This window comes from Austrofundulus limnaeus, unplaced genomic scaffold (genome assembly GCF_001266775.1).
Source record: "Austrofundulus limnaeus strain Quisiro unplaced genomic scaffold, Austrofundulus_limnaeus-1.0 Scaffold146, whole genome shotgun sequence".
Lineage (NCBI taxonomy): Eukaryota > Metazoa > Chordata > Actinopteri > Cyprinodontiformes > Rivulidae > Austrofundulus > Austrofundulus limnaeus.
The window spans coordinates 190,954-207,067 of record NW_013952548.1 but is presented as its reverse complement, the minus strand read 5'-3'; the positions used below and the strand labels follow the sequence as shown (position 1 = coordinate 207,067).

General features: G+C 37.7%; 1 protein-coding gene across 12 annotated transcripts in view; it reads right to left on the bottom strand.

Moving 5' to 3' along the window:
* The window catches only part of stxbp5l (syntaxin binding protein 5L), a gene marked incomplete at its 3' end in the record, with an annotated part of 161,945 nt that overhangs the window by 11,006 nt on the left and 134,825 nt on the right, over positions 1-16,114 (bottom strand). For 4 of the 12 annotated variants that reach the window (XM_014016482.1, XM_014016484.1, XM_014016485.1 and 1 more), the window contains 1 exon segment: positions 3,603-3,782. In XM_014016482.1, the coding sequence (XP_013871936.1) occupies positions 3,603-3,782 (180 nt within the window). 12 annotated transcript variants of the gene reach the window in all.

The following is a 16,114-nucleotide window of genomic DNA, read 5'->3' as shown; positions in this document are numbered from 1 at the left end:
TATATATATAAAGAGACTGGTGCAGCTTATCCACCTGGTGAATTGTGCATGTAATATGATGTAACTGTCAGGTTTTTGAGCTTACATTTGTGCATATTGTTTGTATTGTGAGTGCAGTAGTAATTGCCATTTCCATTTTGTCAGGCAAAGCGAGGTGACATGGCCATTTTTCTACATAGCTCCAATGCTTTAACTTAAAATCTTCAGGAAGTCTGTCAACCATGTAATGAATATTTCATAAGCTGTAAAAGCCTAAAATAAACAGTGAAGAAAACATGTTTTCAATTGCAGCCTGCATCGTTTCTGGCTGATAGTRCACTAGTAGTCCAGGCAGTGACTTTAATAAAACATTCAGCCCCTGCTAATGAAGAAGTGCTTCCCTCTTGGTTCCAGGTCACTGTTGTATAATGAGGTTGATGAAGAAAGCAGCGTGACTTTAATTGCTGAATTGATGCAAAAGGCTCAGCTYTGACTTAACAAACAGCACTTCACTCCACTAAGCAGACTAGACTTTTATTTAGGTTTATTATTTTGACCAAGCGTGGCTGTGAAAACTCCTGAAATCTTCGAAAAGTAAGAACAAATGGAGGCCCAAACAATATTTTTTTTTATAAATATAGCTACAAGCACAGCACTGATTTTAAAAGCAGGGGCTTTAAGAATGTGATTTTACCCCCAATTGGCAACATTTGCCGTCACTTTATGTTTGATGTTCGTGCAGGAGGACTACAGTCGCTGTGACATTTCAGGGACTGTCACAATACTGAGTCTCCTGCRGAGAGATTTGCCTTCCGTGACTTGACTGGGAGTTTTTGTGGATCTGAGAGAGCTCAAGATAAACGCAAATAAAGGTTCCTAAGTGGACCGTGACTGAGCGACCTACCACGCCAGGACCTTCCAACATTAAGTCTCAGTAGAGAGATTATACAAAGTATCTATACTCTGTGAAAGTATTGTTTCTGGTAAACCAGTTTTGTATGATTCTAATTTTATTGATGCACCTGAAAGCCTTTTCTTGGCTGGTGTACAGTTATGCAACAAATTGTATTTACACTTTAAATTAGAGCACTGCGGCACACTTCTCTGCCTCCAGGGTCAATCAGCCTTCAGTCAGTTTTATGTATAACCAATCTGTCAAACACACCTTCAGAACATCAGCCATGTGTCAGAAACAACATAAAATGCTTAATTTGAAAGTCAGAAGTCCAGGTAACAGGAAAACCCATGTTTTGTTTGAGTTAAAAATGCTGTTTTCTCAAAGTAAATTGAAATCCTACATCACGTCTTGTTGCCTGGAAGTGACAGACTAAGTGGAAAAGTTCCTACACCCTCTGTATTTAAATAGGTTGTACAATCACAGCAGAGGCCATTTTTCTGTGTCATTTCTGATGTCAATATCTTGAAATTGCACAGCACAGAGGGTCATTTAATTCTTCCCTTGACAGCACATTCTTTTATCTGCTATTTGCACTTATGTTAGCTGTCATCAGCGTTGTACGAGTAAATGTAAAGACTGTATATCTAAATGCAAGAAGCAAGTCTCAGTTTGCATGGAAAGAAAAGTATGGCATCGGACACGAGGCATTTACCAAATTTTTTTACAAAAAGCTAGAAAATCTCAAGCTAATTTTTAGTTTTTCTTATTGATTAATACATGTTTACACACAGACATGTTCCTTTTCTAGACCACACGAAAGCACAAGTACACAAACACACATTTCCAAACTGAACATGGAGATGTAAAGCCTCTGTCAGGACTAGTTTTACAAGTCAAGGCCAGGGCGTGATCAAGGGTCATTGCAATGGAGGAAAAAAATTAAACTGTGCATGAAAAATGCTAAAAACAAAATATYAAGAGCCATAAATTCAATAAAGAATGGCTTCTAGAAGTGTTATGTTTTGTGGATTAGGAGAATAGGGGAGGGCGTGGCCACACTAAATCAACTCTAGCTTGCTGTTTCTAACTTTCAAAGAAAAAAATGACAAACTCACTCAGATGTTAATAAAAAAAAACAAAATGCTCAAGGGGAAAAAATGTTTCAGAATGGAATATGTCCAACCTATAATTTCATGAGAAAAAAAGCATAAACAGGTTCATTGCAAACACATCAGTGATGTTAGAAATGTTAATAAATGTGAGAACAAAATGATTAATTTAATGTTGAAAAAAAGAAAAGATAAAAGAATAATATCATGGTAAAAAGGAACAAAAATAAAATGTTTAAACAACTTCACATTGCACCAACCTTCGGACCTGGGACATGGTTGACACAAGTTTAAAGACACACAATGCAAGAACTGTTTCTTGCATCTGAAAGTAGCAGAGAGTTTGTTGGAAGATGATGCTAATGCAAGCTGCAGAGGTCACACCAAAGTAACACTGCTAAATAAACTGCTCCATGACCCCCAACTGGATGAACTGGATGCGGTTCTGTTCCGCTTCGCTCAACTCTGCTTTGCTCTGGTCCAACCTTCACAGTAAATATGCAACCATTGTAATCTATGAGAACATTTACACTGGCTCTGCACGGTGGTGCATGGTGGCGGCAAGGGGACACTGATTGGCCAAATTTAAATTCAGTCCTATTTTTGTCGAACGAGCTGCTCCAGWGTCAMTCTACAAAGGTCACACCGCACCAACAGGAAAAGGAAAAGGAACGAGCACAACTTCCRTRTTTTCAAAATAWGTCATCAAAGSCAGGCAAATTTAGTCGAAATCCTAGCTWTAATAATAAATATGTGGGTATATTTATACMCAAATGCWGTCAAAATGTATCATTCTGTTTGGGAAACAGATGGCAACATGTCCTGATGCATCTCAGTRAACCAGGTAGAAAAAAATCAAAAAGAAAAAATAAGTAGGTCCTCTGRACGGGTTCTTCTTTAGTGAAACGTTTCGTCTCTCGTCCAAGAGACTGGCCGAAGGCTGAGTTCACCTGAAACTCATCAGACTGAAGATGTTTCTTGGACGAGAGATGAAACGTTTCACTAAAGAAGAACCCATCCAGAGGACCTAATTATTTTTTTTCTTTTTGATGGCAACATGTAACRTGCAACATGTGCATACACAAGTAATACACATGAATTTTATTCTGAAATCAGAAGTTGGAGTCCATCTTCCACAGAATGAAACRTAAGAACAAATGTTCTTATTTAGGAACATTGCACGATCTCGCATTTTCTGCACACGCTTCTTGGGCCTCCACTGTGCTTCACACCGGAGTAAACCAGAGTGGAGCGGACGCTGTGTAAATTGGGGTKGAAACGAATGGCAGCGAACTGCACAGGGCAGCGGAGCACAACCACATGTAGTGTAAATTGGGGGTAAGAGCTGCAACAAGAACCTCCTCACAAATGTTGATAACAAATGCATAAATTTCTCTGTCTATTACTCTGTTACTGCACAGGATCTACTCCTGAGATCTAGAGTGTGATTGCGGATTAATGTTGCTAACTTGCATTAGCACATGCTTGCCTTGTGTTAACCATGTATCAGTCCTCAGTCCACTTACCCCAGGGAGAGAGGGTGTCATGCACTCTTTGGGAGGGAGGAACATGGGATGAAGGGTTTAGGGATGGGAGTTGGGAAAACAAGCACACACCTTCAGTGTGGGACACAGGCAAAGAGATCTCCATGCAAGCAGCAGACTGGGCCTTGCGGAAGGGTGGTCGGCCAGGGCCTCTGCGAGTAAGCCGTGGCCCCTCAGGACCCATCGGAACACGAGGCTTCCCCGCCGAGCAGGGCTGGGAGGTGGGGCTAGTGCAATGTCCATTGACATGATCTGTAACAACGGCAAAGCATTAGCAAACAAAGGAAGGAGGGAAATGATTAAATTCTTAACCATATTGTTATCCACAGCTGAAACATCCATCTTCACGAGTCCAAARCAAAACAAGGAGTTTAAAATTTGGTTTATCATTTTATCATACATTTTAATGCAATAACTGAAACACATTCGTCTGTGTGTTGGGAGGCCATGCAACTGTTTACGACATGTAAACTTTGGTAATTGCATTATATGACCAATGAAGATGGAGATTGTTGCAGCGTTAGAACTGCAAAAAGTCGGATTGTTAAGTTGGAAAATGATGTGTGAGGGACAGGGGGAGAGTGCGTGACAAAAGGGCTGAAGAGTGGTTCGAAGTACGTATGTGCATGGAGGAAGAGATGCTGTGGCCAAAGAAAGGAAAAAAGAAAATGCAGAGTGAAAACGTGAGTGCAGCTTCATCCAGTCTGTTCCAGGAAAGAGATATGAACAAAGCAATCTTGTTTCATCATTGTGCCTTTTTTTTTTTTTATCCTTGCTGGAAAACTATCTCTAGCAGAAGMTATTTAATTCTTTCTCTCTTTTAGCCACAAGCTACATGACCACTGATAAAGCTTAGACTGAAGATCAAAACAATATAAACAAATAGAAAAAAAAACTACAAAATCTGCTTTATATTCTAATGCAAATTCCTTAAGTTGTTTGGGCTACTGAGTCGCAGATGGGGCTGACATGAAAACACTTGTTACCCTCTGGAATAGTGGCTTTGCTCAGCTTCCCGGAGGGACTGCATTTGTTGGAGGCTTTGTCCTCAGTTAATGTGGAGTGCTTTGGGACTGAATGTGTGAAAGTAGTATAATTTGTTTAGAACCAAACCTTATTAACAACAACAAAAACGCAGGACTGTGTGGATTCTGCCTTTTTTTTTTTTTTTTTTGGCTGCCTATGAGCTGCCAAGACGACTACAATTAACAGCCTCATGATACCCACAGTTTRGTACTTTTGGTTTTCTCAGGTCTTCAGAGATGAGTAAATAAAAAACGTCCTTTTTAAAATGACATCTTTGTGGAAGGAAAAATCAAGGTTAAAATGATTTGTGGTTGATACTAAGGTTTAATGGAATTGCTTTATTTTATTTTTTTCCTTTTCCTCTCTGATGTCTTTGAAACTAGACATTTATGAAAGATGAGGACAGACAACATTAGGCTAATTGGTAAAATAATAACACAGTGTCCCCTGTCCTGTTCTGTTCTTTTGTGTCCTTTTCTTTAAAACTAATTTCCTATTCAGCTGGTTCACAAAAAAACAAAAATAATAAATAAAAATCAGATTCAAAGTGAAGATGAAAACCTCTGGCATACCAACCAGTCTGCATGCAACACTCACCCAAGCATGACAGGACAGATCATGGAAGTCCATGTTTTGTTTGTTTTTATTTATTTATTTTTTATTAGTTTTTTTCCCTACATGTAACACCAGGCTTATGTAGAGCCACATGCTATATATCACATTTTATATTGTCTTATTTTATGCCTTTATTACTTATTTGCCCCTTGTTCTGAAGGGTCTGGTATTTATCAAAAGGGGAAGCAGTGTAAACAGACATAAACCCACCACCTAGCTCACTCAAACCCAGTTCACACAGATGAACACACCACTAATTCTATAAGAATTTATATATCAATAGAAATAAACACACCTACACAAGTCCAAAAAAGTATTTATGGACTAGCATTTAATGCGTCCTTATTAAAGACACTACCACAAATATGTACATCTATGTTCCAGTTAGGGCTAAAGTTATGGAGTTAAATCAGTGACAGCTTACATTGATATTGAAATAGAGATTTGACATTGAAAAATGAAACATTGAAAAAAAGAAACATTGAAAAGATTTAATTTTAAAATGCCAAAATCTTTTCAATGTTTTTTTTTCAGTGTTTCATTTTTCAATGTTGTTTTTCAATGACAATGTTTTATTTTTCAATGTTTTATTTTTCAATGTTTTATTTTTCAGTGTTTCTTTTTTCAATGTTGTTTTTCAATGACAATGTTTTATTTTTCAGTGTTTCTTTTTTCAATGCCAAATCTCTTTTTTCAATAGCAATGCAAGCTGTCACTGATTTAACTCCATATGAAGTTATCCCTCTTACCACTGCTGAAAATGAGTGTTTTCGTACCTGCTATAAAAAAATAAAAACTTCATACATCAGCATGGTTACAGAAATAAGTCAGCACAGGCACATTTTTTTGTTAATATAAGTAGACGTTTTCAGAGCGGGCAGCACATGTGACACTGCAGAAGGATAGCAAAGGGAAACCTGAGAACACGATGTGCAGCAGTTAGAGATATACATGCAGGATGGGCGCTTTAGTATCTATAATGCAGATGGTCCAGTCAAAATGGAAGGACTGTTTGAGATAGAAATGGTCCAGTTACAATGAGCGAGGCAGTGAGTGATCCTTTGCTGTGGAGCAAGRCTGTCAATGGAAGAAAGATTACGCAAAATCAGAAGATGGTCTGACCATGATAAAGCAATAGAAAGCTTTAAATTTAAATATGRACATGAATTACAAATCACCTTTTAAAACACTTGCAAAATGTAGAAGAAGAAAACAAACACAGTAGGTTCAAATCAAACTAAAATATATTAAAGAGGAAAACAGRCGGACACTCCGTGCCATTATGGGCTGGTTGAACAGGAAAGAGAGTGATAGAAATTGAAAAAAAAAAGAACATAAATGCTCAGAAACTGTGACAAAAGCAGAAAATAAATTACTTAAAAGAAAATCTAATAAAAACTGCTGGCTTTCGCCTACCGTACCAAGATCAGTCTTAAGATCTGTGGGCAGACTTAACTTTCTGCCGGGTCCCTTTACTGAAACAAAAGAATAGGAAACAAAGAACCAGTTATTCCCCTTAAATAAAGCAAATAAAATAAAATAAAGAAAATAAAGGAATTTAAACTTGTTAAAACTTATATGAAATAATGAAAAATAAAAATGAAAATCATAGTTAAAATCACTTAAAAAAAATAAATCACATAAATGAACATCAAACCAGAGCATGCAGATTGGTGCATTTGCACAAAGCAGGCACATTTCATTTCAAAATGCATGCTCCGTTGCTGTCCCAGGCCAGTGTTTTCAGCTATTCCTTCCTCTAAAAGCCAGTACTAAGATAAGACAGTCACTTAGAGCAGCTATAACTGTTATTTAATGAATTTTACAGATTTTCCTAATAAAAAAAACAAAATTATCTGTCATGGATGGAAGTCTTAAGTGTGAGGGCGTTTCTAACATTTTGCCTTACCAAAAGGTGTAAAATGCTGAGGAATTTGCTGAGTGGATCCTTGYTCTGCTCTAATGTCTATTGAAAATCTGTTTTCAGAGGCCTGGGATGTCTGACATGGAGGCACAAATAAACGGGGTGACACCACAAGGTGCCAATACAACAATCACAGTCAGACACTGAGACAACCAAAATAGCTCAATAAAACATTTTGCAAGCATTTTTTTTCAGTAAGTGGAGAACTGCAAGTGATGAACTTGAKGTACTACGATTATATCTTCCTTCTAAAAAAAAGTTATAATATATATTTTTTTCTTTTGATCTGAATGATTAAACTTGACATGTGGAGGAGACAAGATGGTATTTAAATGACGCCTAATAAATTTCATGACCACAACAAAAATGACATGACTATGATATAGCGTTCTTTAAAATTTTATTCTTTTAAAGACCATTTCGAACTTGGAAGAAAAAAAAACAGGTCAACAACTGAATCAACAAYGATTCAAGACTCAGGTTTCGATCCTTCTGCTGTCAAGCACCAGTAAAGAAAAGAATAAATCAGGGGAGGTTTGTTAGTGGGAATTATAAAAATATTCTGAACTTACTTACCCGCTTTTATTTTGGCAAAACACAYTGCAATAATGCCTTAATATGGTTGGCACTCAGCAAGAAGGGTCATGGTCCTGCTGGTCGTTTGAGACCATTATGTGTGAAGGTTTGATGATTTTGGTTTCCTTTCACAGTCCACAAATGCATAGTGTAATAATATTGGTTCTGAATTGAATGAAAACATACCGTATTTATTTGTGTATAATACGATCATGTATAATACGACCCTCACTTTTTTGAGCTTAAAAAGCATAAAAAATTTAATCCTCAATCTACCTCCAATTTCATACAGACTTCAAGATTTTTCAGCCTTTGCAGTCTTYATACATATCAGTAAAATGATCATTGGACTGTTCATTTTATTTTAACAACATATGTACTAAAAGGTATTTTGACAACAAATATATATCGGCTGTAGCAGCATCATATGAATTCTGGCATTTTACACATAGTCCACCAGGAGGCACCAACACAAAWGTCAGAGACTTCACATGAGATTTGGACCWTCTTGTGGGGGAAAAGCAGATTACTTCCTATGCGCGAGCRCCCCCTCTGGTGGTGTGGGGAAACTTTTTTCAGGTCTACAAACTTTTTCAGAACACCAGTAGACGGCAGCCATTACAGACGAACATGTGTTTGTTGTTGTTCCAGTAGCTGCTCGGTCACATGTTAATGTTATTTGTTCGTTATGCAGGACTGCCCCCCCTTTTTTCCACATCATGTCGCCTGCCTGGATCTGTTATTATCTCGCTCTGAAGAACGGAAGTATGTTCGCTTCAACTGCTTTTTACGACGCAGTCTCATTTTCGGACTCAGTCATTTTGTGAATGAAGCCGATATTTCAGTTAAAATACATAAGTAAAAATATTTATCCGAGTATAGTACTACCCCCCAACTTTATGGATGATTTTATGGATTAAATGTTACATTATTATACTTGAATAAATACGGTAAAAATGCATCAATTTTGGCTCTTAGACTAACCTAGCCTTGAAGGTGTAACTTCTCAACCAGTGTCAGCTGGGATTATCCCAAGCCCCCATGAGACCCCAAACAGGAAAAGCAAGCTTGGCTACAACAGATGATGTTGGCAGCTCTTAGGTCATTTTAAGCACATGGAAAAATCACAAAAGTGGAAGTGGGGTGGTCTGATGTTATGATTGGCTAAAGTAATTTAAATCAATTTATTTCCGGCCATCTTTTTTTTTCTTGGAGCAATTACTGGGCTTTGGGAAGGCTTTGCTAACAAGATAACAGATAAGCTCTGTGTGTTTCTCATAATAAACCTCGGTGACCAGATGCTGCTGCAACCATATAATACATGTTCTGTTAGTGAAACAATGACGGGGAAAAAATGCTCTCATAATAAACCTGCAGCACACAGATGGTTCCTCTGTGTAATAACTCCTTAGGTGAACAAACATTTCATAAATGAGTTTTAATCAGAATAAACAGTTGAGACTGATTTTCAGGATTATGAGACTGCACCGTTGACCACCGAGCTACTGCGGCCCCCTGCTTAATGGAATAGCGGTCAAAGGCTTTATTTTATAATATTTCACCCAATCAGCTTGGCCTATTTTGTGCAAATTTGACAAATAGCAAGTGGACTGAATAAATATTTTCCAAGAAAATGCATATGCTGGTTTTATTTAGACGTAAATAAAAAAAGAGTTGTAAATTGCCAATCTGAATTAAACTACTGGACAACATTAAATTGTTATATAGATAACATGGTACCACTTTACAATAAGGCTCCCCTTATAGATGGCTTATAAAGAGTTTRTAAATAGGTTATTAATTCATCTGTAAACATTTTATAAATCATTATTAAATGTTTATAATGCAATAATTAAGGACGAGAAAGAGACAAAACGGTCCAGTTTCTTACCAAATAATGAGACAAATTTGTTCATGTACATATTACATCTAAAGGTGCTTATTAAACATTTCAGGCTAAGTTAGTACACTGTATGCACAATAACAATAAGAAACACATTTTAATATATCACTATTGTACTGTATTACTGCATTATAAATATTCACAACTGTCAAAGGGAGACCTACCGTGTAATACAATACACTATTTATTAATGACAAATAAACATTTATAAATGCAAAAAGTTAGTATTTAATCTGAAAAATCACCATTTTTAAAACTTTGTGTTGATTATCAATATTTGAAATTATTGTTCAAACATGTAACTACTGTCAACAATGTTGATGTATCAAAAAAAAGAAAAAAAACATTATGTTAACACACCAAATAATCCCACCCCATCCAAAATAGTGTACAGTTTTACACTTTACAATAAGGGTCCCTTTAATATTTGCAGATATTTATAATGCAGTAATACAGTACAATATGTTAAAATATGCGTTTCCTAATCATTATTTTACTTACAAGGGTATAAACTAGTCTGAAATGTTTAATACCCAAACAAATTTGGCTCAGTATTTAGAAAGAAACCGGACAGTTTAGTCTCAATGTATATAAACACTTATTAATAATTTATAAAGTGTTTACAGATGAATTAATAACCTATCTATAAACTCTTTAAAAGCTATCTATAAGTGGAGCCTTATTGTAAAGTGGTACCGGTAATACCATGCTAAATAAATTAGCCTCCTGTGATTTCAGCAGTTTATCACACAACAGTTTGCTCTGAAGTGTTCGTCATGCAGGAAGCAGTATTTTCTACTTGTTGCTCAGCAGTGGATGGCTTCTTTTAACTTATTTTTATGACCCCGCTGGTGCCTGCTTTCTGCAAAGATAAAATATTTGCCTGAGGCGAAAACAAATATTTAAATGTGCTTCGAGATGTGCATCTCTACAAAGCTCTCTCTCTCTTTCATTTTTTTTAACACTGGTCCATAGGAGACAGATAGTTTATCTTTTCAGACGGTCTGACAACGATGAAGCTTTGAAAAGACACTTATCCTGGTTGCTTAATGAAAAATCTGTTTTCTACATAACTGCAGCATTTTTTATATTGTATCCATCTTTCCTGGCTTTTACATAGCATTCCATCTTATGAAACATTATCAAAGAGAGAGTGAAAAATAAAAGATTTAATCAACAGTTGTTGATTGCTTGTGGAGCTTCATTAGGAAACATATTTTCAACAAATTTTGTGGCAAGATATTAAAGTGTCGACTTTCACACATAGGCCTAATAAAGGACTAAAACACAGATAAACACTGAAGCACTGTGACCACACAAAGCAAGCTCTATTTATAGTCAGCACTACAATTGACCACATAGTGGGCTCCATGCAGTTAGTTAGAGACAAGACAAGGCCATGATGGATGTTAGCCAAGGGGACAACAAGATAAGTATGCGGGCTTATTGACACAGAAAAAAAAGACCCCGAGTGCTGCAGCTCTAGGAGAGGAGCATGTTGCCTTTTAGTGGCAGAGATGAGTGATTCCAGAGGAGGCACAATGATTAATGTCACACAGAATGAAGCACTCGAGGCACTGATGAGTGAGGAGAAGTATCCGACTGGAATACAACTCCTTCCTCTTACTAAGCCCACCTGCGTCAGGGCGCGAGAGGAAAATGAGGGAACCCAAGGTCAAAGCCCAGCTCGGGCACACACAACAAACATCTCTGCACCTGGAGCAGTGACACAATGCACCACCCAGCAGTCACCTGCACAAAGCATTTAGCACACTGAAAAAAAAGGGCAGCCACACACGCTCTCCTCCTAGCAACACGGTGCTTGTTTACACTGAAAGCAAGCTGGTTCACAGGTCTTTCCATTGTGACCAGTGCTGGTTTGAAAAGGTTTGATTTGTCTTTCCGCATCTGTAGTTGAAAAAAATACAGTTTACATTTTGTTGAATTTGTTTTTCAGTTACTCCCACAGCCTATTTGTCACTTTTACTACCAAAACTGCAATACTGCAGTTTACAAAATCGCTCAGAACGATGCTTTTTCAAACTAACCTTGTTAAATTATGTAGAAATGTCTGGAAAACGTAGACGTACAGTATCTTGCTGATCATGTTGCTAACAGTGTGGAAGCACAGCAAGCATGCAATGTGCAACATTGACAAAAGAAATCCTAAAACTAATCATCCTACGTCTCCCTCTCATCATAAAAGAAAGACCACAAGCAAAAAGGCTTAGATCTTTAAGTTAACCCTCATCTTACCATTGTCCAGCAAGTAAAATACTGGACTGCAGTGGCTGGCTCTCAGACTGGCCACAGGCTCTGGCAGGACGCGTGGATCATTGTGAGAGGAGGTTGGGTAATGAACTGAAACAGGAGAGCCAACAGAACAGAYACAGACTTTTCAGGGAAACTGGGGAGAGACAAGTACATTGAAGAAGAGGAACTCGTAGATAATAGGAAGGGGAAAAAAGGTTGAGAGGTTATGAAAACAATAAAAGGGTTAATCAATTTCAGAACACTCTTGTTCCATCAACAACATAGGACTTAGAAGTCTTCATTTGCTATAACAATAAAAGTATCTCTACTGTACCACAAAGACAACACAACTACAACCAATCACCACCACTGCTAACACAATAACAGCTCTTCTAATTTCATGACCATTCACAACTATTTGTGGCTCTAGTAACCAGTGGCGGAGCCAGACATTTTTCTCAGGGGTGGCCAGACTGGGACCAATACTCACACAGGGGTGGCCAGACTGGGACCAATACTCACACAGGGGTGGCCAGGAAAATGACATCATTTTTTTACTTGAAATCTTCTGCAGATCTTTGTGTTTTGGTCATTTCCTTATGTCTTTATACAGGCAGTTACTACCTTATAAACATGGGCATCAGAACCATTTAAAAAATGGTGGGACAGAGTGTTGAAAATTTTGAACAATATAGATGCCATTTCCTGCATTCTGGTGTATTCTACCAAGTTTTTAAACATACGTTTACTTACATAAATAAACACTTGATTTAATAATTATTTCAGCGACAAATTATTCATAAATGTAGTTCCATCCATCCTGTTTTTAAACTCACTGCTATGGCTGAGATATGGTTAATCAATGTGACATAATTTATCATATCCAATGACTTTAGGGGGTGCTTTTTACTTTTATATTGTTTAATGATTTATTTTTAACATAGTGCTAAATAACGACGACCCTGAACTGCATGTTTGAAACTAATACATATTAATAATTTTACGAAATGAACAGGTGCAATACTGATAACCACCAACAGTGAATATAGAGGGTTGTTTCACKTTTTCTGATTTAGTGATAGGCCTAACTATAACCAAACACAGAGCATCATGCAGCCTTCAGAACATAAAATGACAAAATAAAATAAAATAAAAAAACATTTGTCACCAGACAACATTTGTCCAGAAGTTGACATCATAAGTCAGATTATATAGAAATATGTTCTGTATATTTAAAAAAACAACACTTTTTTGTCATTACTCTTCTTCAGTGATAGAGCTGGCAATGTTTCAAACTGTTAAACACTGCCACCATCTGTTCAGGAGGATTATTACACCCCTAAAGGTCGTTTCACTGTGGAAGGGGTGTGTACAGCTGGGTGGCCAATGGGGTGGCCAAAGATTTGTCTATGGTGGCCATGACCACCCCTGGCCACCCCCTGGCTCTGCCCCTGCCAGTACCACTTGAAAGTTTACTTTCAAACATTTCATGCTACATCTCTACAATGTTCAAAACCCTGAATATATTCATCCATAACTGAAACAAACACTGATCTTCCATGTCTTTGTTGACAGTCCTCAGTGAAATGTGATTGTTCTTTTTTTTCCTTCTTTTTTTTCCACCCGTGTAGTTAGGTCGTATCCTGACGTCTAAAAAGGCTGCGACTGCAAAAGCGTGACTGACTGGAACCAGTGGGAACAATGACACAAGATTTGCTCTGCTGACAGGCTGTCAGAGTGACATCACCAGGGTAATTACCACTTCAGCAACTCTGAGACAAACATTACATTTAAGGTCATTCGTGGGGTTTTCAACCAACAACAAAACAATAAATAATAAATCTGCAGGCCAATGTCCATTCTTTGAGTCTAAACAAAAATATGCATTACAAACTTTATCAATCTTTTTTTAATATATTTTAATTATTGAAGTGTGCGTATTGAGTGTGTTTGCCATGGATCAGGGGTCTGCAACCTTTACGATCAAAAGAGCCATTTCTGCTAGTCAACGCACTAAAAAAATATGTCTGGAGCCACAAAACAAGCTACAACTGTGGTTATCAACTGGTGGTCCGTGGGTCTTTTCGAGGCCTTTTTTAGGAATCTTTATAGCCAGTGGAGGTGACATTATAAAGCTAAAAAATATATTGTGAATTTTATTATTTATTATTATTTTTACCCATCAGGACAAATGAAAAGTCTAAATTCCTGTAAACAAGAAAATACCATGTATAGTTTATACCAAATTTCAAAAAAACGAGTACAACTGAACTATTCAGGCATGTTTTTTATAATTCTTGTTATTATCTAGTCTTCAAATTCTTTAAAGGTAATTCTGATGGATTTGAGAAAAAGATCATTGAAAGAAGTTGGATTATTTAAGTAAACAACAGGCCAGCCTGAGCTAATCAGCATGTTTTACTTCTTGTATTAGTAGTATTTATCACATATTTGTGTACAAATAATTTCTGTTGTGGGTATAAGAAACAAATAAAAAAATGGTTTCATTATTTTTGGCCAATCTTCTAAGAGCCACTGCAGAGGGACCAAAGAGCTGCATGCGGCCCCAGAGCCGCAGGCTGCAGACCCCTGCCATGGATTGATCAACATCATTGTAGATGTCAGAGCAAAATCATATTTATTATTTCCTTAATAGAAAACACATCTGGACCAATCTTTCTGTGTTTGCAACTTTTTCCTGTATTCTCCACCCCTCTCCATTTATTTCTGGCTTAATTCTCTCACAAATCATTAAGTGCGTTATTGAAACACTTAATCACTTTAGCAAATTTAGGCAAAACGTCATTTTTCTTAATTCATAGTTATGAAAAGGGTGAAAGAGAATTTATTATGAGATCAACATATGAAACTGTGCAGCTTCTTCAGTATTGCAGATGTTGTGCCGATCCGAAGTGGTGTAGAGGGAGCTGAGCTTCTCTGTTTACCAATCACTCCATGCTCTTGACCTCATCTATAACTTTGGGCAGTGACCAAAAGAGTAAAACTGTGGACACAGGTGGTCCAATAAAGTTTTCTCTGCAGGGCAACTAGAATTATCTTGGAGAAAGGGTGAGAAGTTCGGTTATCCTATAGACAAGGATTAGAGTCACTTCTCCACATCAAGAGGATCCAGTTGAGGTTCAGGCATCTAATAAGGATGTCTCCTCGACACCTTCGTAGGGAGGTTTCCCAGTCAAGTACTCTAAATACTGCACTAAATACTCTATTTTTGCGTGGTCTTAGGCTTTCTCGAACTTCGATTTCCTTGTACGTTTCAGACCACATCACCTCAAGTGCCCACAGCTAAAAATACCCTGCCAGGCCCGGTTCCAATCCCTCATGTGTCGTCTTGTTAGTCCATCGTTCAGGGGCTGGGTCGGGTAGGCAATGCTACAGCTACATGTGGCTTGAAACTCCCACAGAAAAGGTGTCACTTAAACCCACAACAACAGACCTCGGGACACAAAATGAGCACTATGGGCAGGATGCGGTGGGAGACAACTTTCAGGCTGCAGAAGGGGCCAATTACTGGATCTAATGACAAAAAAAGATAAGAAAAAAGGTCAAGAGAGAGAGAGAGGGAAAGATTTGTGAAGGGGAAAGGAGAAAAATATGCTCACAGTTATTGACACACAGGGTGAATGAGGAAAATTGCTGACTTGCTTAATAAGCTGTCTGCAGCATGTATATGGGTTTGAGCAGACACAGCAAACCTGCTGGAGACAGACAGACAGCCTCTAATGGCCACGGAGAAGGCTGGGAGCTGGTTTCCAGCCAGAGGAAACAAGGCATGAACTCTTTGCTTGTCAAGTAGAGCACAGCTGTGCTGTCTCATTTGACTGCACAAATAACCTGTTTCACTGTGTTCTTCTTCTTTTTTTTTTTACCTCTCCCCAATTAATATGGACTAGGTTTTAATCGGACAAAAGGAACAACTACAAAAGCCTTTTGAGAGCATGATTTTAAAATCAGAAACCGTGTCCGTCTGCACCCCCAAATGTGAAACTGACAAACAACRGTGTCCTGTTGTAAATGTACCAGTGCTTTTCATTCATTTCCCTATAAATCTTCCCTTCTTCTATCTCTTTAATTAACCAGTGACAGGCCTATAATGAGACAGACTGTCCATGACCCAGCCGACATCACAGTTCTGAAAGACGCTCAGCCACAGCAGCAAAGAACATCTTGTCCTGGTTCTATTATTTTGTTCTTGAGGCGTGAATGCAAGGCTGAAGAGCACGCGTGCAAGAAAAAAGAACACAAAAACAATATATATATATATATATT